Raw genomic sequence first — 21123 nt, 5'->3', positions numbered from 1 at the left:
GGCCTCCGACCATTTCAGAGCGTGAAGTACGTCGTATTGTACGCACGGCTGCTGCTGGCGAGTACAGCGCTGTACGACTAAAGGAGACGCTTGATCTCAAGGCGTCTGTTCGCACCATACAACGCCTCCTGGGGCGCGTAGATTGGCTACAGTACAGCAAGATGGACAACACGTTAGATCTCACGCCAGCACACAAGAAATCCCGTCTAGACTGGGCTAAGCTGAACTTACTGAAGCCTAATGCCTGGGTCTCTACTATTTTTTCAGACGAAAAAAAAATGGAACCTTGATGGTCCCGACGGATACCAGTATTACTGGCGCGATATGCGCCAGCCCGTGCGCAACACTGTGCGCCGTCAAAATGGAGGTGGCTCCATAATGGTTTGGGGTGGGTTTAGTGCTATGGGAAAGACGGAGCTGGCTGTTCTTGTTGGCCGCCAGAATTCGGATAGCTACGTGTATACCCTCTCGGAGTATCTTCTTCCGTATGCGCACAAGCACTACGGGACGGAATTCACGTTCCAGCAGGACAATGCCAGCATTCACACGTCCCAGCGAACCAAGGAGTTTTTCGAGGAGCAACAGCTACAGTTGATGGAGTGGCCAGCGCGCTCTCCTGACCTAAATCCTATTGAAAACCTCTGGGCCATCATTTCCCGACGTGTCTACTATAATGGCCGCCAGTACCACAATATTGTGGAGCTCACGGATGCTGTTTTGGCTGCCTGGGAAGACATCCCAGAGGAGACGCTGGCAACGCTAATTAATTCGATGCCTAAGCGCTGCATCGAGGTGCTTGAGAAACGTGGTGGTAAGACTAACTACTAATGCAAAATGACCATCACTCTAGTTATCTTAGCTTTTGTAAAGACGCCAATCTGCCGATAGTTTTGTCGCAGTGCTAAATCGGTCCATTTGTATATCAGCCCTGTTAAGGACGTCGAAATCGAAGTTGTTAACACGTGTAGAGCATTTTGTTCAATCAACTGCGTGTCATATCTAAACAGCGTTTCTTAGTTAAAAAAAATTGGCCGAGTTATTAGAGGCTTTCAGCAGAACCTTGTAGGTTTCGACCTCAACCGCAGCAGATGGTCTACTTCACCGGTTGCGATTTTAACTTTAGCTCAACCGAGTGAGAAGCAATTTGTGACCATATGCCGAGCCTTCATTTTAAGACTGACCCAGCATCGCTTTAGAAAGAAAAGTGTAATGGTTTTTCGGTTCTCGGAAGACATGGATAAGGAGCTCATGCGCGAGGTTATCAAGTAGATACCGTTTGCAGCCAAATGCTGTGAGACTGGAACAGTGTGGGTACAAGTTGCAACGTGTGTAAGTGCTGCCATAGATGTCCTAGTGATAGACAAGCAGGTTCAAGATCGACTTCGGCTCCTGAAGAAAAATTGGCGTGCAGGAGAACTGCGAGCCACATTAGGCAGTGGTATTGAAGAAGTCAAGGACGCAACGGACGTACAAAGTCATTACAATACGTTGCATTGGAAAGTGAATTCGCGACCGAAAAAACCAAAAACAAAAGAATCAGGCTGAAGAAGCCCAAACTAACGTATGTGCGTCTCAAATTGTAGCCGAAGCTATTATACGTCGAGCTCTGCGTGGTAAATATCTGCTATCTAGCGACTCATCCTCGGAGAGTGAAGACGACACTTCTTCTGTGGCATCAACACAGTCTGTCGCTTCGCAAGCAAACTCTACCAAGACAGTCACCTCTACACGTCGTAAGAGCACTTACCAACTAGAAGTTGATAGACAAGAAAAACGTATACGACTGGATACGGAGATGCGCCGGATCAGTTTGAGCGTCAATTGAAGTTGCAGCAGCAACAACATTCTGAACGACTCTCATTTGAAAGGGAACAACATGCAAACCGACTGCAGTTTGAACGAGAGCGTGATCAAGCTCGAGAACAACAGTGAAATAACGTAGGGATTGAGCTTGGTCGCTGTCAAATCCCGGGGCTGTTCTTGTCGAGACAAAGGCGGCTGCGCTGAAATGCATGGTTGTCTGCGTGGCTGACTGATAAACTCGAAATGATAAGAGCTAGCAGAGTCTATCCACACCTCCAATTTATAAGCGGGATAGCAGTAAATTAACGGCAGAAAAGTACCTCATGTTTCGTAACTCCGAACAGTATATTTGCACAGCTTTTGTGGGTTTCGAACGACTTATACGATCAAATTCGTGGATTGGCCACTGCGGTTAGGCACTAGACACACATGTTCATCTCACTTTTTGCAAGTTGTCGGTTCTGCTAAAAGCCTCTATTGGCAGGGACGTACCCTGTCGATAACTTATGGCGCGGCGTGTAGATTTAGAAAGGGCTTCAAAATAAAAGTTTAGGCAGCTCAGATAGGCTGCGGTTTGAAGGTGATCTTTTCCTACCCTACAGTGTGAAGCACTGCTAAATTAGCAGCCAGTACCGCCGGCGATGAGTAGACACGAAGTGCTGTCGAAGATGGCGAGCGTATTGACCGTGACAGACCAGACTAGCGAGAACGACAGGTAGGCGATAGTCAAACCACCAAGGATCTTGCTGGAGCCGCCAGTGTGTGCGAGTTCCTGCGTGTCCAGCTTCTGCTTGGGCAGCAGGAACAAGAAGACCCACGAGAATATCGTCATGGTATACGAGATGATGACCGTGTACGTGATATCCATACGTACAGAGTGGTCATCAGCTTGTACGCGTGCGTTGGTGAAGTTGAACGGCCCATCGATGAGAAGAGTAAGTGTAGTTGCAAAGGGGGACGCCAGGTTGCCTACCGTCGTCACTAGACCATAAACTGCTCCTTCATTGCCCACACCCGCGATCTCGACCGTCACAAACAGAGCGATGATCCAAGCCACGCCGCTAGGAATCTGCACTGCGATCGGAGGGCCAAGCCAGAACCACTGGCTGCGAAATACATCCCAACCAGTGATAAGAGCTACCGCGCAGTCGACAATGATAACCACGAGGCCCGTCCAAACGATCATTCCGCGCCAGTTCCAGTGGAGGCCGTACTTAGAAGTTACCATGATACCGATTAAGAAGCACACGTGACCGAGAACATCATTTAACGTGCTGTTAATGGGCGTCACGTCCACCATGTACGACTGCACGGGAGAGCTCGCCGTGTATGAAATACTCGAAAAAATGCCGGCAAAGAAATTGTACGCAATGATCTGGTAGACGACACGCTTGCATAGCAGATCCCAGAACTCGCTGATGTACTTTCGGAAGTCAGCACGTTCCTTCTTTTCTTCTTTGATGAAGAACCACGTGATAGGAAGTGCTGGTGCAGTTAACACCGTCATGATGATCATAAGTTGAGGGAAACTGAGCGAGAAGTCGAAATCTCCGCCGTACTCTTCCCCATTAAAGCAAAAGCCGACTAGCAGCTCACCGAGGATCACAACTACATAGCGCACTGCGTAAATAGCGGATTGAGTTTTCCCACGTTTGGCGATGGGCTCCCGTTGGGCTAGTTCACACACGATACTGTCGGAACAGACGTCGGAGAAGACGTACCCGACTGCGGCGAAGAACATGATGATCACATACTTGGCACCTTCACCAGGAGCGTCGTAGTTAATGCGCGCTTCGATCTCAGGCGTGTAGTCAGCCGTGTCGATATCACGGTCGGAAGCGACGGTGTAATATGGCTTGCCAATTGGCATGATCGCCATGATCAGAAGCATGATAATGCACACCGTCCACCCGATTAGCATGTACGGACGACGGCGATAACCGTAGATAGGGAAGCAATCGGAGATGATGCCGAAAAACACCTTGAAACTCCAGGGGAGCACCACGAGCTCTTTGGCGGCAGCAACTTGTGCGCCACTGCAATTGAGGTACTCTTGCATGAACGGATAGATGGTTTCGGGTAGCATGCCGTACACGACACCAACAGCAGCGTATTGGAACAAAAGCCCGATGGTGTCTTTGCTGGTCAACACAGGCATACCACCCGGACGCAGGGCACCACCTTCGAGCTCAGCAGCGGTGGTGTCAGGCGTTTTGACACTCGTGTACCCATCTTGGTCGGGGTCCTTGTTGACGCTCACGCTCACAGCCGACAAGCGCTCAAGGTCGTACACATTCTTGTTCGGCGTCGGAGCCATGGTAACGTTTCCGGTTGATGGTCGAAGCTTAGCTCTAGTGTTCGTTCAACAAGGCAAAATTTGGAATGAGCTAAACTTCGATCAAGATGGAAGGCGTGTGCCCCCGCTTTGAGCTGATGCCGCGCATGATTCCCAACAATCAATTACTAGAATTACTCGGCTACTGCAATGACTGGCTGTACAGAGACTATCGCAGCAGATCGATGCCTTTCACTAAAGACAGCATGGTCTCCGATCCTTGCAATTCGCTAATCGGACTTTGCGGCCTGGCTCACGCATATCATGGTGATGGATCGGGTATGCACCCTCTGTCTTGGATATGTCCCCCGTCCGTCACAGATGTCCCCCAATCAAGCAGCGGATCACGTCGACGTCGTAGCTACTTTGGCGAATCATCTGACTAGTAATAAGCACTGCATGGACTCGTCAACTTTGTCCGCATGACTAATTCACGATCTATATGGTGTTGGGCCAACACTGTTGTCCATAGTCATTCAACAAATGCAGCAGGTGTTTTCGGGATCGTACATGAAGCAGGGATCTTCTGTTCACTAGAATTCACTTCACCGACTCGGTGCAGTTGTAGAGCTCTTTGCAAATATTTGGTATTGTTGTACATTCGAGCTATTGGCAGTCTCTATGTGGCGTCGTGCTTGTAGAGGTATGGCATAACAAGAAGCCCAACAAGTAGCTGTAAAGCTAGGTTCCAAAGAGCCGAATGTCGATTTCCAGCCAGCCATAGCCGCTATAAATCATAGCAGTGTCAGGGAGAAAGTGTGAATTTCGCTGAATCAACTCAACGTACCGAGATAATGCTGACTGCACCAGAGAAAACGGATAGTGATCCGCAGAACGAGCTCACAAACTTCAGTGTGAGAATATTGTTCGTCATATCGGTGGGTGATATCCGGCTCAATTGGTATGCCATTCCCGCTAGGACACTAGCTAGAAAATTGCAACAAAGACAGCCCCAATCGATAAACGGCCCGCCACTGGGAGACGCAGCGTTGCGCAGCTTTGCTGGCTCTCGCGGAAAAAATGCACAGACGTAGTTCGACAGCAGAACTGCGCTGCACGACATTAAGATACCAAGTACCAGTTCCTCTCCGTCTGCTACTTGCAGCGGGCCAATAAACTGCGGGTCGTTCGGGTCGCTGCATCATTCACCGGAGCAAAAGTCAGACTCTAACTAGCCACCAGTCCCCAGTTTCTCCGCCACGTACCGCACGAATCCATGCGGTCCAAGCGCCGCTCTCAACGTCGTGACTCCCACAAAAGCCACCAAACTCGTCACCAAGGACGGTTTGTTCTTCATTCTGTTCACGGCTTTACTAGCCCTTGCAGTCATGGGGTTAGTCCATGCTGCAGCAACGGCTTGTTTGCCCAAATAGAAGCAGCCGCAGCCTCCCACAATCGATGCGCAGACGTAGATCGGTCCTGCTGCAAAGCTGCTGCCACTTAAATCTCCTGCGTGGTCGGCCATGAACGAATAGGACGTAAAGACCCTGCAAGCAGTCGCCCACAGTCAGCAATATGTATGGATGTGTGTGTGTTTCGCCTCCATCTCGTACCCTAGGAATGCCGACCGGAACTGTACGCAGGCTAGCGATACCTTTGATCCTTTGATTCGGTCCTCGTATCCGTAAGTTAAGCCGTCCAGGAAGGGTCCGATAAAGTTCAACGCTGTGCCTCCGACGTTAAGTCCCAACGAAAGCAAAGTGTACCCCGGCATGAAGCACGTGGTTACGCACTCTGACACCGCTGCCAGCAGTAGCATCCACAAGAACTCTTCATCCGTCTGGCGCAGCGATGTATCGCCCTCGTGCTCTTGCACACTAGCGAGCTGCTGCCCTTCCAAATCCTCTGCGTCTTCCTCGCGATGACCTTGAACACGTAGCATTGCAAAAATGGCTACAGTCGTTAAAAAGTGTACCCCCTCACTTGTCCGCTATTTCTCTATTAAGTACGAATGTACCCCTTTCCGGGGTTACGGCAGAGTCTCACTAGCAAAAAAGCGCGGGAGCGACCCTGAAGGTTATTGCGAGCTACGCGGGCTTTCTGGACGGCAGTGTACCCCCAGAGCTACTGCGCGCGGCATGGCGGATGACCCAGCGCCTCTCAGCCCGGAGCGCAACACGGACGCTCAATTAGCAGCGGCAGACGACGACACGCTTGCCGCCATTTGGCTGGGCGACGATGTCCCCAGGGCTCGAGAGGAACTTCCAGCTATCGCTGCTCCTCAAGTGTCGGAGAGTGATGGCCCTGCGGTTGTACAAACAGTTGAAGAACACAAGAGCGACGAACCAGCAGATAGCGAGCAGGAACGCGTACCGCCGCCAGTGGACGAGAGTGAGGTTTATTTCCTCATCGCGGACTTCCTCAAGCGCCGGTCTGTATGCCTCAAGGCCGCCGACGTGCTGATCCAGGAGCTGGCTGAGCATCAGCTACTTAAGGGCGGCGTAGACTGGACTGGTAAACCGCGAGCGGCCGCATACGAGGACTATAGACTTCGACATCGCGATATCTCGTCCAGCCACTTGGTGCAGCTGCTACAAGGTGCATCGGCGTCATTTCCGAGACTTAATGGTAAGAAGGAGGTGGACGATAAGGTCAAGGACGCGCCGATCGAGGAGAACCGCAGCTTATTACTCAAAGCCAGAGTGAAGACGCAGCTCCAGTTGTCAGTTGAAGAGAGGAAGAAACTCGCTAAGGAAATAGTGAATCAGCTTTTAAAGGTGCGAGCTGTACTGAAGACATTGAGAGTCGTGGAGAAGGTGATTAGGAAGTACGAGAGGTATCACAAGTACATGACGGCCAGTCGAGTGGAGGAGTTGCCTCCGGAGTTGCAGTTGATGCTCACAGGAGACAGGAAGACAGACGCGGGGACAGATAAAGTGACGACGCTGGCCGCAGATGTGCGAGCGTTGAAGCAGCTTTTTCAGTTGCGACAGGAGCGAGCAGAAGTGGAGAAACAGGTTGAAATGTTGATGCAGCGTGCCAAACAGTCGGGATTGTTTCAGACTACAGCGCGAACAGGACGTAACCAGGCTTCATTGCTGCGACGGAGAGAGATTCGCTGGCAACACGACACACAGCTCCCTCCTGCGTACGTGTACAGCAGGATCCGGCGCTTGAAAACTCTTAGCGGACACTTACAGATTCAGGCATACTGTCTTGCGTACGATAAGCTGGGCAAGGTTGTCATTACCGGATCTGATGATAGGTACGGTATCTTGTTACTATCCGATGGAATTCTTGTTGTTAGCGACTAATTTCTTACTTGAAAATGGTGCAGGTTAGTGAAGATCTGGTCGCTACGGACAGGAGATCTGCTGTTTACGCTGCGAGGACATGTCGGTAATATCACGGATCTGGCAGTGAATCACTCGAACACGCTGCTAGCCTCGTCGTCAGACGATAAGACAGTTCGAGTGTGGGAGATTAGTACGGGCGCTCCAGTCGCAGTCCTGGTGGGTCATTCTAGTGTCGTGAATGCAGTTCGGTTCCACCCGAAGAAGAATATTATCGTCACGGCCTCGGACGACGGGCGCTGTTTCTGCTACAAAGTGCCGGAGATTCCGCTCATGGACCAGCCCGAGACGAAAATCGAGACTGCGCGGAGATTATATTCGCTGAATGCGTATATGCTGAGTTTGCATCCCATTTACTCAATGAAGCACGCTCGTCGCGAAGGAGTGCGGTCGTGCAAGGTACACTGCGTTACGTTTAGTCGATGTGGAGATTTTGTGGCGTCTGGAGGTCACGATGGAATTGCGCGTGTGTGGGATTTATCGATGGTTTCAGCTCCAGATGCGCCTGCCGTTGTGCCACGATATCAACCTACTGATGAACCACAGGAAGCAAGAGCACCGGAGCAGCAATTAGGAGGGAATGGACCGCAAATTCCTCCCGTTACAGTCCCCGTCATTCCAGCTCCTGTTGCTCAAGCCTTGAACCCGGCACTCGGAAATTTGCAGACTCCTTTGGTGCAGCAAACGATGAGTCAGGTTGATGGTGTGGCCGCATCAGTCATAGGTGAGCCTTTCCGGGCTGTGGCTCCACCTCAACCGCTGGATCCTGTCCAGCCATTCCAACCCCAAGCTCAGCTACAGGCACCTGGTCCATTACCACTGCAAGTGCCAGCTCAAACGCTGGTTCCTGATCAACAACTGTTACTGCCTCAAGAACCGTTGCTACTTCGACCCCAGGCACCATTGCAACCTCAGACTGGTCCGGATGTGCCGCTTCCTACAGTTGCGGAGGCGCTGCAGCGCGAGACGGCTCCACGACCAACACAGCCTCCACAGGTGCAGAACGACCTACCGTCGTTATCTCTCTCAGACGATGCTGTGCCTAGCATTGAGCCTATTGCATTGCTGAAGGGACATAAAGGCCCAGTTTCGAGCATTGCCTACAACCATCGGGGCGACCGAATTGTAACTGCGTCGATCAAGGACAGCACGGCGCGTGTTTGGAAGTGGAAACGCAAGTACAAAAGCTTGTTTGGTGCTGTTTTGCTGGCAAAGGAGTCGTCAGCGGAGTACGACGAGATCTCTGCTATGTACGGCGTTCGCGGGCGGAAAAAACCTACTCCTGTTGTGGACATGGTGGCGTGGACGCACGACGACAAGCGACTTATCACTCTTCACAGTGTTAAGCTTAACTCTGAGTCCGCAGATCCAACGTGGGAGCAGAGGATACGAATCTGGGATCCGGAAAGCGGGAAGCTGCTGATGACGTTAGGTGCGATAGACAAGGAGAAGAAGAACGGGCACGTGAATGCAGCGTTTGCGCTGAGTACACACCCGACAGATTGGCGTATCGTAGTTACAGCAGGGTACGATGGCCGTGTCTTCTTGTGGGATATCTCGTCAGGTCGAATGCTCAAGTCCTTCACGAATTTGTCGCCTGATTCGAAGCCTCTTTCCAACCTTGATGGCGGGTTTACACCAGACGGTAGTGGGTTTTGCTTCACGGATCAAATCGGTCGACTGCTTATCTTTGGGACAGGAACCGGGGAGCAATACGCGGCGACTCCTGTGCAGCAATACTTCTTGCATGATTATGTCATGCTAGTGACCGATGGACACTACAACGTGCGGGACAGGGAAACTCAAGAGCTACCGAGTTTGATGGACTCTGGTCCTCTGATGGATGCATCTTTGGTTCAGTATCCACACCAGCCACCGCATCTGCTGCCCGACAAATTATTCACCTCGGAAGAGTACGCGGAGAATCGACGACTGCGAATCCAGCAGAGTAAGGAGTCGGAAATTCAGTGTGGAGTGCATCACTTGCCTGAAGCTGAGGAGGACATCCAGTCATTCCCTCTTGCTATTGTGAAGAGCGAGGAGAAGAAGTCTTCGCAGGGACAAACAAGCTTTGCCGCTGACGCTATGGCGCTAGCTAGAGCTTCTTACAGATTGAACGGTGCCCCAGTGATGCTGTCAGAGCTGCGACGTCGGGGCTCTGGATCCAGGAGATACGCAGATCACCGGCGGCGTCGTGAAAGACCTGCTGAAGAGCGAGATACATCAGTGCTCGAGCTTGAAATTTCCAGTGAGGATGATCGTAGTGACGAAGACTTCCAGGTACCAACACCGCGTCATGCTGCCGAGGAGGAAGAGGACGAAGAGGATGAAGACGAGGAAGAACTTGATCTGGACGAAGATGATCTACTCAGCGATAATGAGGAGGCAGTGATATATCCTGCTAATTCCAGACGGAGACGACTTCGTAGTACGCCAGCCCGGGGCGGTCGGAGATTGCAGTCAGAAAGTGAAGAGGAACAAGAAGACGCTCCTCGCCAATTGCGAACCCGAAGAAATGCAGCCAGACGTTCAAGACTGGTGTTGGACAGTGACGCAGAAGAGGAAGGCGAGATACCTGGGGACGAGCAGAGTGATGCTGGTGGTGAGAGGGAAGCTAGAAATCGTGATGATAGTGCTGAAGTGGTGGTGGAGTCAAACGATGGTGTTATCATGGGTGATAATCAGCGCGATCGATTCGATGATAGCATGTCGTATACCCAAATGCTTGAAGCGAAACGAGCTCAGCTGGGAGCGGCGCCAATTCCAGCCGAAAACACTGACGACGCACTGATTCCGTGTGCTTTTTGTGGTGTCGGAAATGACGATGGGATGCTTAAATTACCTGGAGACGGCATGGGCGTCCACCCGTTGATTTTTGGTGTTCAAAGGGTTTTCGTGCATGATCAATGCGCGATTGCCTCTCCGTTGTGTTTCAACCGGGATGGGAATTGGTATAACGTGACCAGGGAGATTCGTCGTGGACGCTCCTTATCCTGCGTTGCGTGCACTAAACGTGGAGCAACGATTGGTTGTACAATCAGTGCATGTCGTAACTCTTACCACTGGAAGTGTGCGATTAACTTGGGTTGGTCTGTAGATCAGATGCATTTCTTCTGTCCAGCCCATCAATCCCGACCTTTGCAAAGAAATCGACACGAGGAAACGTGCCAAAGCGCTGCGGAAGACGGAGGGGCGATCATCGAGCCTGCTTCTAAGCGCTTCGGTCTCAAATTCCACCGCGAGTGGTTGCAACTGGTCAGTCTGCGGTCGATTCATCAGTATGTCCCGCAAGTGGGTGACTACGTGGTCTACTTACCGGAAGGACATCCTGGATATCTACACTATGGAGGTATGCCGCATCCGAGATATTACGAGCGGTTGTCAAAGTTTTATGCTGTCAAGTGTCGTGTGGTGGATATAAAATATGTCTTCCCCACCGCGGAAGAGCACGCGAGATGCAGTATAATTAAGTGTGAATTATTGCTCGCGGTGCTCGCTGTACCAACGTCCGCTGTACGTTCTTCCGGAGAGAACGAGGAGCAGAAACAAGAAGAGGAGACAAAGGAAGATGTGGCTGACACTGCGGGTTTGTTCAATCCAGAGTCATCCCCTTTTGCTGAATTCACGAGCGTTGATGAAGCGCTGACTCCTGCAGCAAGTGAGCCGTCCACACGCTTCAACTTCAAGGTCCTGTACCACTCGAACGACGTTGCGAACTTCCTTGTGCTTGATCACATCTACGAGAGTGGTGTATGTGGCAACTGGCGCGTGGGAGATCGTGTTCAGATGCCATATGTGCAGCTGAACGATCACGGACTTGAGGAAGAAGCGAAGATGTCGTACGGAACAGTTGACAGCATTCTTAGGAAGCCATTTGCAACAAGTAACTCCGGAGAAATCACGCCATGGGAGTGTGTCAAGATTAATTGGGACGCTCCAGACGACGAGATATGTGCTGTGTGTCCATGGGAGCTCGAGGCAGCGTCACCAGAGGAGCGACGTGAGAAGCGTGTGCTTTCTCTTCGTAGACGTTCGACTCGGCTTTTCTTCTCGCGATATATTATCGGTGAGAAATGCGAGGCACTCTTACAAGAAATGGACCAAGTGTTGACGCTGTCGATTTCACGGGACTTCATGTATCCTGTGGACGAAGATACGTTCATGGACTACTCGACCATGGTTGCCAACCCGATTGATTTGACCAAGATCCAGCAGAGATTGCGGCTCGGCTACTACCGTCAAGTGGAGGCGTTCTTAGCTGATGTCAAACTATTGAGCGTCAATTGCGAGACGTACAACATTCCGTCGAGTGCGATCTCTCAAAACTCGCGAAACCTGGTCTCTGCTGTCTTGACGCAAGCACAACGTCACTTCCCGCACCTTTTGAACCGTCGAGAGGCTGATGGAGAGCGAGCCAGTATGAGCTACTCATACCCTCCCGATGACTTTTTGACGAATTTCAGTGAAGATCCGGAGGAAACGCAGTTGGCGCTGCTGGAGGTTGAGTTGTTGATCCCGACATCAGTGGATACTAGTAGCAACGCCAGTGCTGTTGCTGGTCAGGTTGACGCTGCTCCAGCCGTGGCTGCTCCTGCTTCCAGTGACGTGCAGGAGACTTCGCCGCTAAGGAGATCTCGTCGTCACACGCGCAGTAATGAGACTGCAGACAATGTTGCAGCTGAAGAAAAGGTGGATCACGTCGTGGAAGAGCAAATCGAAACAACAGTTAATACCGCGCCCAGCCAAGCTCAGTCGACGAGTAATGGAGTGGATACTGCTGTGTTTAATAGTCCCAGACAACTTCTGAAGCGAGAGGTACCAGAGCCGCAACTTCTGTCACCTCGTACGCGTCGCGCAACTCGAGTAGTTACGACTCCATCAACAAATAATGGAGGCTCTGCACGGAAGCGACAACGCAGAAGCGCTGATCAAGAACTCTTGACGTATTCAGCGCTTATGGATAAATACTCTGTCAAGAATCGCGAACTAATTGAGCGCGCGTGCAAAGAAGACCTGAGATCCGTTCTCATGATTTTCCACGAGGCTCTCACAGAAACCGATAAGGAGGACATCTTCGCCGCCCCTGTGACGGACGACTTCGCCCCACGCTATTCGGAGATTATCCCGCGTCCAATGGACTTTGGCACGATAAACGACAAACTGTACAAGTACAGAAGCTTCCGCGACTATTTTGTGAGTAACAGCATGCACCTATGATGTTAACTTCATCGTACTAATCTTTTGCTTTGTGTTACAGGCTCACGTTGAACTGGTATTCTCGAATGCCATCACGTACAATGGTTGGCACAGCTTCATCGGTGGACTGGTAGAGGACTTGCAGAAGTACTGTGTCAAGTTCCTACTGGACGCGGCGGGTGCGAACCTCCGAGGGATGAAGAATCCTTCCACGAAGAAGGCGGCGCGGTCAACGGACAAGACATCGACCTCGAAGTTACCCGGGAAACAGCGTGCTCGCCAGAAACCTGCAGCTGTTTCTGAGGACGAGGAAGATAGCTGGTCCAGCAGTTCTTCAGAAAGCGAGGAGGATGACGATGAAGAGGAAGACGAGAGCCTCACTGATGAATCGGATTATGATGTCGGAAGGAAACGTCGACTACGGCGACCAGCTCCTAAGAGCAAGAAGAAGGCCAAACGGCGCTACTAAAGAACAACGGATCACTGCTAACCTAGCAGAATGAATCATAAACCTGATGCACGTAGTGAGTATTGCGAAGCAAGAGTAGAGTGATGCAAGCTTTGGAAACAAGACATGGACTATTAACCGCACTTCTGAGTTCTATGTAAACGAGATCGATGCATGTGCATCAGACAGCGTTTGGGTAAAGGAGAGCTAGCCTACAACAGCCGCACACCTTCCGTGATCTTCTCCGTCATCTCGTTATTGTGCGCATCCATCTTCTCGATAATACGCGTAGCAATGAGTTGCAGCGCGCGCAGGTCGGAGCCCTTGACTTTCTTGCGAGCCTTTGTGTCGGCGATACAGATCGCGCCCACTACCACACCCGAGTCCTTCATGTAGATCGGGACACCCAAGAAGAACTGCACGTGCATTGACAGCGCGACGGGGTTCTTGGCAAAGCGGATATCCTTACGGCAGTCCAGCACCACCAGCGGCTCGTGCGACATAATAGCATGGGCATCCACACCGATATCACGCGGTACCTGGTCGCCCACCAGACCGATCGTGGTCACGAACAAACTCGTCGACTTGGTCACAACAGACAGAGCCGCCACGGGACAGTTGACGGTCGTACGCGCCAAGTCCAGCAGATCGCGGAGGACAGTGTTAGCGAAATCCTGCGATAGGTTCAGTCGCTGAATGATCTGAACGCGCTCCTTCTCCGTCGGGGTCAACGGGGCATCGGGCCATGGGTTGCCCTTCGTAAACGTTAGTTCGTAGTCGAACGGCGAGTTGGCGTACACGTCGCCGTCGTCCTCTCCACCTTGGCTGATCCCGCTACTGGACGTGTTGCTCGGACTTTGAGGCAGGTTCGCCGCCAGCGTCGGCTCGATCGTGAAGCCGGCTAGAGCTTCCTCCAGCGTCACGTGAGCGGCACTGCCGAAGCACTCGCCGTCGCTGCCACGGCTCGACGTCGCTCCATCACTGGCGCTAGACCTGGTAACTCCACCGCGACTATCGTACGTGCTGGATGCTCCGTGAGCTCCGTTTTGGTCGCCGTTCAAGCACGCCATGCACACGCGCGTACTTCCTGAGAACTTGGAGCGCTGGCTGTCCTTGCGGATAGCTGAGCACTTGGAGCACACTGCAGCACCGCAGATACGGCAGTGATGCGCACGGCGCGTGAACATAGAGAAGTTGCCGCCGCATACGGAGCACGTATCGCGAAAGTGCCAGCTCCGACGGTCACGGAGCTGGTTGCGACGGATACGGCGGTTCACGATAGCACTGGGCACAAGACGCACGCACCCGGCAAGACGGAGCAGCCACGCGCGGTCCTGTTCCAGCGAAGGCGCACGGTACGGGGCCGTGATGAAGAACGACACACGCGTGGTGACTGAGCTCTTGTCTTCGGACGCCTCCACTACAAAGCCACATTTGTGCAGCGGCTGGCGTTGCATGTGCGTCTGTGAGAAGATGGGCCCGCATCGGGGCAGCTCGAGCGACTCCATGACCGACACGCCGTAAGACGCGCCGCCTCCGAGCGGGTTGTTGCCGCCGTTGCCGTTGCTAAAGGTTTGGTTAAACCGCATGAAGAAGAACTCTCGCAGCGGGGCCTGTGGATGCACGTCGTTCAGCGCAAGCCATTGTACCATGAGTGACGATGACGTGGGCATGGACCCGCGTGGGGTCTGAGGCGTAGCCGGCGTATTCGGCTCGGGCGCCGGTTCGGGCGCGTTCCCGGCATCTGCGCTCACCTCCGTGTAGTGCAGTGCCTGTCCGGCTGCGTACTGCGCGCCTAGGAAGTCCTGTAGGAATGCGTCGACCTCGGTGGCGGTTCGGCCTGAGAGTAGAGCGAGCACCTCGTCGCACGTGGTGTTTTGCAGACGGACGACGCCTTTCATGACCAGCAGGTCGTCCTGCGTGTCGTGCATCTCATAGACCGTGAAGTTCTCCTTCTGCTGGCGCAGTACAGCGTTGGCTGCCACAGAGCCAGCCACGCCTTGGTCGTCGTCCGTTATCCAGCGGATAAGCTGGTTAGCACGGCGCTCACCGATGGCCGCCAGCTCCTTAACGCGCTCCTTGGTCATGGCGCGCGGCACTTCATACTGACGCGCCACCTGCTCGGCAAAGGCGCGCGAGCCGCCGGAACCGCCCGAGGACGCGCCGACGTTCTTGCCGCCCGTGGAGCTGTTGTTCCTGCGAAACATCGACACAGAGACAGCGAGATGGTGGAAACCGGACTGACCGAGAGGGAGCAAGTGCTCGTGACTGTCGGAGAGCTACTGCCGATTTGCATTCCAGTGCCGAATACTGTCATAATCGATCAAACTGAATTTGAAGATATTTATAGAAATATATAGGAAGTTGTAAAAGTAGAGGTAGATACAGTAGAAACGGCATTTTATTCGCTAGTATTCTGCACGTATATTGAGTTAGGAAGGCATTACTTATTTTGGAGACCGTCCCATCTGTGGGCGTTCCGAGCAACAACGCGTGACGGCGACAAGCGACCAGCTGGAGCTGGAATGCTGAGCGATTCCCGCCGCGGCATGAGGCGTCTGAGTGGCCAACTTGAAGCTTTAAGTGGATGGCGACTTCGTCATCGCGGCGCGAGTGCTCGGCTTCGAGGCTGTTATCTTAGTGTGAGCTAACGCTAGTCACGATTCGTGACTTACATGGTGGAAGTGTCAGCGGCGCCGTTCCGCTTGGGGCTGCGTTTTGGTGGCGAAATCCCAAGATCCGCTGCATCGGAATCGAGTGCATGCCGCCGCCCGTCTCTGAAGCGATTGCTACAGCGCGGCAGTGATGGATGGGCGGGGCACCAGCGGATGAGTGCACCGCGAAAAAGGACTCGCGTTGCTGCAGCCCGCGGGCTTGACATGGCTGCAGTTGCAGCTGCAACCACGCCACCAGTGCGGCTAAGCAGACAGGGTCGCTGCTGCTGGGCTCGAGGCCAGACCTCTGTGCTCCTGCTCGCACTCATTTATTCCTTGGGCTGCTGGAGTCCAGTCTGGACAGCGTTCACAGTGCGTTGCTACAGTATCGCCACCGCCGCCTCGCGAAGCCACGATCCGCGGTCAACGATTCGTGACTGAAGCCCGAGGGCCTGTCTTTCTCTGTGAGCTCGGTGGGGCGCTTCTTTGCGATGTTCTAGTATTTTGGCTGGAGAGCAGTGGCTCGGTCTCCGTTGGATAATGTGCTGTTGAGTGGAGTGGGTAAGTTTTTTGATCCGGCCAGTGAAACCTTAGAGCTCGAGCGCGGCACGTCACATTCGCCTCGTGGAAGTCAAGGCGGTCCGCGCCAGGTGAATACAGTAGATGAGGTGAGAGCCCGACGAACGCTTTCACCAAGCAGCGCGACGCCACGCTCGACTTCGCAGAGACGTAGCATTTCGCCGCACCGACGCGATTTATCCGTTGGACAGGCATCGGAGCTCTGGAGCCTTGTGCTCGACAGTCACCTCCACCATCGTTGAGGTGTCTGCACCCAATGCAGACACAATTCTCTGTGCTGTAGAAGCTCTTAGCTGAGAAGACCGCCACCTCTATGAGGAACACCAGTGCCGGAAGGTCCTAGTAGTATGATAGGCTATTGGTGTTCCTCCAAGGTGGCGGTCTTCTCAGCAGAGAGCTGGTACAGTGGAGAGTAGATACCACGAATGAGTAAAATAGCAGTACAGTATCAACAAGAGAGCACCGCGACTAAAAAGTATCCTCGCGCATGTGTCCCCCATCCAAACTGCAAGGACTCGGCAGTGCAGAGTCTGCACTCGTGCGCCATCTGCACTGCGAAATAATCCGCCCCTGCCCACATGTTCTCGCAATTGCCATGGCAGCCAAGACGCCAGTGCCAACAGCGCCGATGGCCTCAAGGATTTCGTGGTGTAGCTGTCTGGACTAAGATGAAGGCCGACAAAAAAGACGACAACGTGGACACGCAGAACTGTCAGCCTTCTTCCCGTTGGTACAGCAATGGAGAGTCTATTAGAGTAGTGGCTACCAGTGACACTGCTGCACTGCTCTATTGTACTGCAGCGCTTGCACACAATTTCAAACACCCTTTCTGGCCTCTGCCTGTACGCAATGCCAACCTACAGGCCAGCCAGTCGCCATCCACATGGATACGCTTGGCCGTCATCAGCATCATCAGTCGCGCCTCTTCACTATATGATCTCACAGGTTTGGAAGTCCGTCGTCGATCTAAAAATATTCAATGTCAAAAGATACTATTTTCTCACAAGATTTAGTTAATTTCCCTTAAATTACGCAAATCGTTACGAATAGCTAGCAAAAGCCTTCCGGGGGTCTGCGTGTGGCTGCAATCGTTGCGAGCCCCTCCTTTATCAGTATCGGAACTTGAACCCCATGGCTCTGCGTGTCGCGGCGGAGAAGGCAGCGGCGGCTTCCAAGGCTAGCCCGGCCGTGACGCTGTACCGCTACATCACCAAGCAGGTGCCGCGTGTGCTGACGCTATACGACATCCCGATGGAGCCGGTTGAGGCGCGACTGGCGGTGCAGGCGCTGTTCCGCCAGCACGCGAACGTCAAGGACCCTCGCGTGGTGGACATGCTCATCACCAAGGCGAATATGGAGCTGGAGGAGACGCTCATGCAGTGGAAGCAGAAGGTTCACCTGGTCACGCTGCTGGAGCACGGCCAGGCACTGCGCGAACCAGCGCCGCTCGTGGACTCGGTGGATCAGGCACTCGAGAAGTTCTACGCTGGCGTAGACGACGAAGAGGACGAGCTGTAAGACAGAAAAAGCTGATAAATACACGACGACAGAAAGCACGGAGGTCTGGATGGTTGTGACCACGAGCTTTGTCGCTCCCTGGCGTTTGATTTAAAGGAAATGAGAGGCGACACTTTGTGCTGAACGACATTAGCTGCCATATAATTTGTACTAATCGGTTCCAATATGCTAATGCTACTAATGCTAGTAAGACACACTGCGCAGTCCGTGACTATAACTTAGAGAAAAATTACACAGGAGAGCTCTACAATCCAAGCTCCAGGCGACAGTGACACTTATTCGGACAGGGGATTGACTTGCATGCGGACCTGGCACTGGGTCGTGTAGGCTGTTCGCAGCAATTCCTGCATCGTAAGCTCTGCGTCGGCAACATTCATTCCTGGAGGCGGAGGAGCTTGAATAGTCGACTTGACCTTGTGTACATTGCCGCCATCTCTCCGTACCGCCAGACTCATCAAAGTGTTCTGCTCAACGCCACGGATAGCAACATTCGCGAGGTTACGTAGGAACAGATACTTGTCACCTGGCAGCAGCTCACGCGCGAACTGGTCGGCTACACTAAAGGAGCCCACAACGTGGCCATCCGATGTGACCATGGGGAAGCCAGCGAAGAAGCGCACACGCCCATCGGTCACAAGCGGGTTGTTCACGAACCGCAGGTCTTCAGTCGCGTCCAGAATCACCGTCGGCTCTGTTGTCATGATGGCGTGTGCGTCCATAAGCATGTTACGAGGCAGCTCGCGTTTGTCCAGCCCCACTTTGGCCATCAGGAACCCACTCTTGTCGCCGATGAAGCTGATCGCAGCGATCTGGCAGCCCAATTCAGCAGCAGCGTACTCGCACATCTCCTGGAACTGTTTGCCCGGGTCGGCTAAGTGCAGCTCACGCACCTTCTTGAGTCTCGCAGCCTCGTTAGACGGGATTGGAGCCTTGGGCCATTCTTGACGACTGCTGTAGTTCAGCGCGTAGTTGAAGGGCGTGTTTGCTCGCACTGTGAGTTTCTTCTCTAGCTGTGCAAGGTCCTCGACACTCGGTCGACTCACTTCATCTGTCCACTGAAACTCAGTAAACTCGGAGAACTCGGAGATCGTGTCAAAGTCCTCCTTAACCGGGCTGTGGTTGCCTCGGTTGAATTCCGTGGCCGGGTTGAGCACAGGACTATCAGTTGAACGCTGGCGACGGAATGACCCGTTGCTCTTCAACGGGTACGTTTTTGGACGAGCTGTCTCGCTGTACGACTCGGACACGCTTGTTGTGCTGCCAGAGATGGAGATGTTGCTGGCCTCCAGCTCGTAGTTTTCCACCGAGCTCGTGAAGCTCTGTACGCTTCGGTGACTTGCATTCGTTTGAGACAGCGATATCGAATTGGAGCCGCTGTTCGAAGACAGGATGGACGACGTGCTAGCTGTACGGCATTGACGGCATAGACGCACTTCCTTGTTAACGCTAGACTGCCGTAGAGTCTTCATTTCGGAGCAATTGCTGCACACGACGTCACCACAGACGCGGCAGTGGTGTTTACGACGGAACACAGTGAAGGCCTTAAGGCACAGATAGCAGTTCGGGCCGTCCTTGCGGAAGTCGCGCTTGGTTAACAGACTTTGTGAGCCTAATGCTCGCGTTAACAACGCGTTGGGGATCTGAGCAACGCAACTAACCACCTTGGTCATCCATGTGCGCGTAAGTGTTGACACTGCGTCGCGGCCCGGGTGGCTTTCGGACAGGAACAGCGAGACCTCGAGAGGACCGTCGTGTGCAGTTTCCTCCACTACGATACCTGAGCGACGCATACGAAGACGCACCACATTCTGTGAAGGCGGCAGCGGTTCACACCCGTCCAGCTCGATAGATTCCCAAATAGAGGCGCCAATGTACAACCCGGAGCCGTTGTTCTGGTACATACTACCGTGCTCCAGGTTCTTCTCGAACACATCGCCGTAGCGTAAGAATACATAGTCGCGGTGTGGTAGATTAGGCTTGGACGCTTGTAATGCAGTCCAGCTGATCGATAGACTCTCGTTAGGTCGAGACGCAGACTCTGGCTTCTTGTACAGCACGACACCGTCAAGGAAGAGTGTGCCGAAGATCTCACCCATAACCTCACGGAGCTGCGCCGTCGTGTCCATCTTGAGCATGTGCAGGACTTCCTGAATTGGGGCGTGGACTGTCGTCACAGCTTTCATAGTGTAGAACTCCTTCTCGCAGAGCTCGAACAGCTTGAGTCCGTTCTTCTCCTTCACCAGCTTCATAGCGAACGGCGACGTGAGCGCATCCACGCGCGACTGACCGAGGAAGCGCAGATCGCGCTCAATGTCGTCCGTGATGTTGACACGGTACGATTTCTCGACCATGGGGAACATCGAGTACATGGTTGGTCGATCGCAGTTCGTGCCCAGAGCTGCTCGAGTCTTTTCCTGAATGCGGTGCTCTTCAAGCTCGCAGTCTCGCGCTTTTCGCTCTCTCTTTCTTGAGCTTTTTTTCACTCCGACAGCCGATAGAGATTTATCAAGCGCTGTCTGTGGCGTGCTTTATTCTCTCCCCCGTTGGTGCTGTGCCAACTGTTGATTGCCGTGATGCAGGGCAGCAAGATGGGACTCGATTATCAGAGCAGCCGTCGTCGTGGTCTGACCGCGGTAAGTATAGAGGATTGAACACTGCCTGACCCGCTAGCACTTGCTAGAAGAAGACAAAATCAGCGTCAGCCGTGCGCGAATATTGGGGACTGGTGTAGCAGATCGAGAATATGGATTTGCCCCTTCCCCACGTGGGGATGAGTCGGCGAAGAACGCGCAGCAGCTGGGGTGCCCATGTACCGAGGACAAACATGAAGACGATATTGACGGTCAATGTCGAATTATAATAGATCCGAACTGAGTGCTATTTTCAATCTATCCTACTTGACGCTAACGATCTCATGCCCTACAAGCTTGCAGCCGCAATGCTGTTATTATCGCCCCTTGCTCTGTGGTCGAGCCGCATCACGCACCAACAGCAAAGCGAAGGCATCCTCGCCCGGCCCTGCTCCGCGGAAGGGGCGATATCATATCGGAGATGTGATGCTGCGTTGGTGGCGTCGCGCTGATTGGTGCTGGTGCTCTTCGTTCCCAGTTTCATATCCCGTCGTGGCGTTTGCATATCCCCGTTGGGTCAAAGCGAGACGCAGTGGCGCCAATTTCGCTTGGCTACCGGCAGCGGTCGATGGAATTTTGCCGCGGCATCGTACGGTCTCATTCCGCAGGGCCGGGAAGGCGTGGTTTTTTACGCTCACTTTTGTCGGCACGATGAGCGTTAGCACTT

At 53.1% G+C, this 21123-nt stretch overlaps 7 protein-coding genes across 9 annotated transcripts; 3 read left to right on the top strand and 4 right to left on the bottom strand.

Moving 5' to 3' along the window:
* Positions 1–2422: 2422 nt before the first annotated feature.
* Positions 2423–4120, bottom strand: PPTG_13320 (hypothetical protein; the record flags this gene model as incomplete). The annotated part of the gene is made up of 1 exon (XM_008908918.1): positions 2423–4120. The coding sequence occupies one exon, from the start codon at positions 4118–4120 to the stop codon at positions 2423–2425; it is 1698 nt and encodes a 565-aa protein (XP_008907166.1).
* Positions 4121–4635: 515 nt separating this feature from the next.
* On the bottom strand, positions 4636–6029 carry PPTG_13319. Of its 2 annotated transcripts, XM_008908916.1 has the most exons (4): positions 5692–6029; positions 5344–5625; positions 4926–5274; positions 4636–4865 (listed from the first exon to the last, which is right to left on the bottom strand). In XM_008908916.1, exons 1-4 carry the CDS (start codon positions 6018–6020, stop codon positions 4758–4760), a joined length of 1068 nt encoding a protein of 355 aa, XP_008907164.1. In that variant the 5' UTR covers positions 6021–6029; the 3' UTR covers positions 4636–4757. The 2 variants fall into 2 exon arrangements, with proteins under 2 accessions (XP_008907164.1, XP_008907165.1); XM_008908917.1 differs by having other exon boundaries at positions 4636–5274.
* A 97-nt stretch (positions 6030–6126) lies between these two features.
* On the top strand, positions 6127–15518 carry PPTG_13318. Of its 2 annotated transcripts, XM_008908914.1 has the most exons (4): positions 6127–7226; positions 7309–7343; positions 7416–12624; positions 12689–15518. In XM_008908914.1, the coding sequence occupies exons 3-4, from the start codon at positions 7705–7707 to the stop codon at positions 13094–13096; spliced, it is 5328 nt and encodes a 1775-aa protein (XP_008907162.1). In that variant the 5' UTR covers positions 6127–7226; positions 7309–7343; positions 7416–7704; the 3' UTR covers positions 13097–15518. The 2 variants fall into 2 exon arrangements, with proteins under 2 accessions (XP_008907162.1, XP_008907161.1); XM_008908913.1 differs by having other exon boundaries at positions 6127–7343.
* On the bottom strand, positions 13175–15363 carry PPTG_13317 (hypothetical protein). Its single transcript, XM_008908915.1, has one exon. The coding sequence runs from the start codon at positions 15280–15282 to the stop codon at positions 13288–13290; it is 1995 nt and encodes a 664-aa protein (XP_008907163.1). The 5' UTR covers positions 15283–15363; the 3' UTR covers positions 13175–13287.
* Positions 15519–15597: 79 nt separating the features above from the next.
* Positions 15598–16796, top strand: PPTG_23174 (hypothetical protein). Its single transcript, XM_008908912.1, has one exon. It carries the CDS (start codon positions 15751–15753, stop codon positions 16168–16170), a length of 420 nt encoding a protein of 139 aa, XP_008907160.1. The 5' UTR covers positions 15598–15750; the 3' UTR covers positions 16171–16796.
* Positions 16797–17341: 545 nt separating this feature from the next.
* On the top strand, positions 17342–18034 carry PPTG_13316 (hypothetical protein). Its single transcript, XM_008908911.1, has one exon. The coding sequence runs from the start codon at positions 17440–17442 to the stop codon at positions 17824–17826; it is 387 nt and encodes a 128-aa protein (XP_008907159.1). The 5' UTR covers positions 17342–17439; the 3' UTR covers positions 17827–18034.
* On the bottom strand, positions 17939–20447 carry PPTG_13315 (hypothetical protein). The gene has a single exon (XM_008908910.1). The coding sequence runs from the start codon at positions 20193–20195 to the stop codon at positions 18102–18104; it is 2094 nt and encodes a 697-aa protein (XP_008907158.1). The 5' UTR covers positions 20196–20447; the 3' UTR covers positions 17939–18101.
* Positions 20448–21123: the final 676 nt, after the last annotated feature.

Source organism: Phytophthora parasitica (assembly GCF_000247585.1).
Source record: "Phytophthora parasitica INRA-310 unplaced genomic scaffold supercont2.32, whole genome shotgun sequence".
NCBI classification, from domain to species: Eukaryota; Oomycota; class Peronosporomycetes; order Peronosporales; family Peronosporaceae; genus Phytophthora; species Phytophthora nicotianae.
The sequence above is the reverse complement of the archived record's forward strand: the minus strand, read 5'-3'. Positions and strand labels throughout refer to the sequence as shown.

Coding starts and splice junctions, on each gene's coding strand:
- PPTG_13319 (XM_008908916.1), bottom strand. CDS start 6,020: ATGCTACGTGTTCAAGGTCATCGCGAGGAAGACGCAGAGGATTTGGAA. Junction 5,626..5,691: donor TTCCGGTCGGCATTCCTAGG/GTACGAGATGGA, acceptor GACTGCTTGCAG/GGTCTTTACGTCCTATTCGT. Junction 5,275..5,343: donor GGACCGCATGGATTCGTGCG/GTACGTGGCGGA, acceptor TGAATGATGCAG/CGACCCGAACGACCCGCAGT.
- PPTG_13318 (XM_008908913.1), top strand. CDS start 6,217: ATGGCGGATGACCCAGCGCCTCTCAGCCCGGAGCGCAACACGGACGCT. Junction 7,344..7,415: donor ATTACCGGATCTGATGATAG/GTACGGTATCTT, acceptor AAAATGGTGCAG/GTTAGTGAAGATCTGGTCGC. Junction 12,625..12,688: donor GAAGCTTCCGCGACTATTTT/GTGAGTAACAGC, acceptor TTTGTGTTACAG/GCTCACGTTGAACTGGTATT.
- PPTG_13317 (XM_008908915.1), bottom strand. CDS start 15,282: ATGTTTCGCAGGAACAACAGCTCCACGGGCGGCAAGAACGTCGGCGCG.
- PPTG_23174 (XM_008908912.1), top strand. CDS start 15,751: ATGGTGGAAGTGTCAGCGGCGCCGTTCCGCTTGGGGCTGCGTTTTGGT.
- PPTG_13316 (XM_008908911.1), top strand. CDS start 17,440: ATGGCTCTGCGTGTCGCGGCGGAGAAGGCAGCGGCGGCTTCCAAGGCT.
- PPTG_13315 (XM_008908910.1), bottom strand. CDS start 20,195: ATGTACTCGATGTTCCCCATGGTCGAGAAATCGTACCGTGTCAACATC.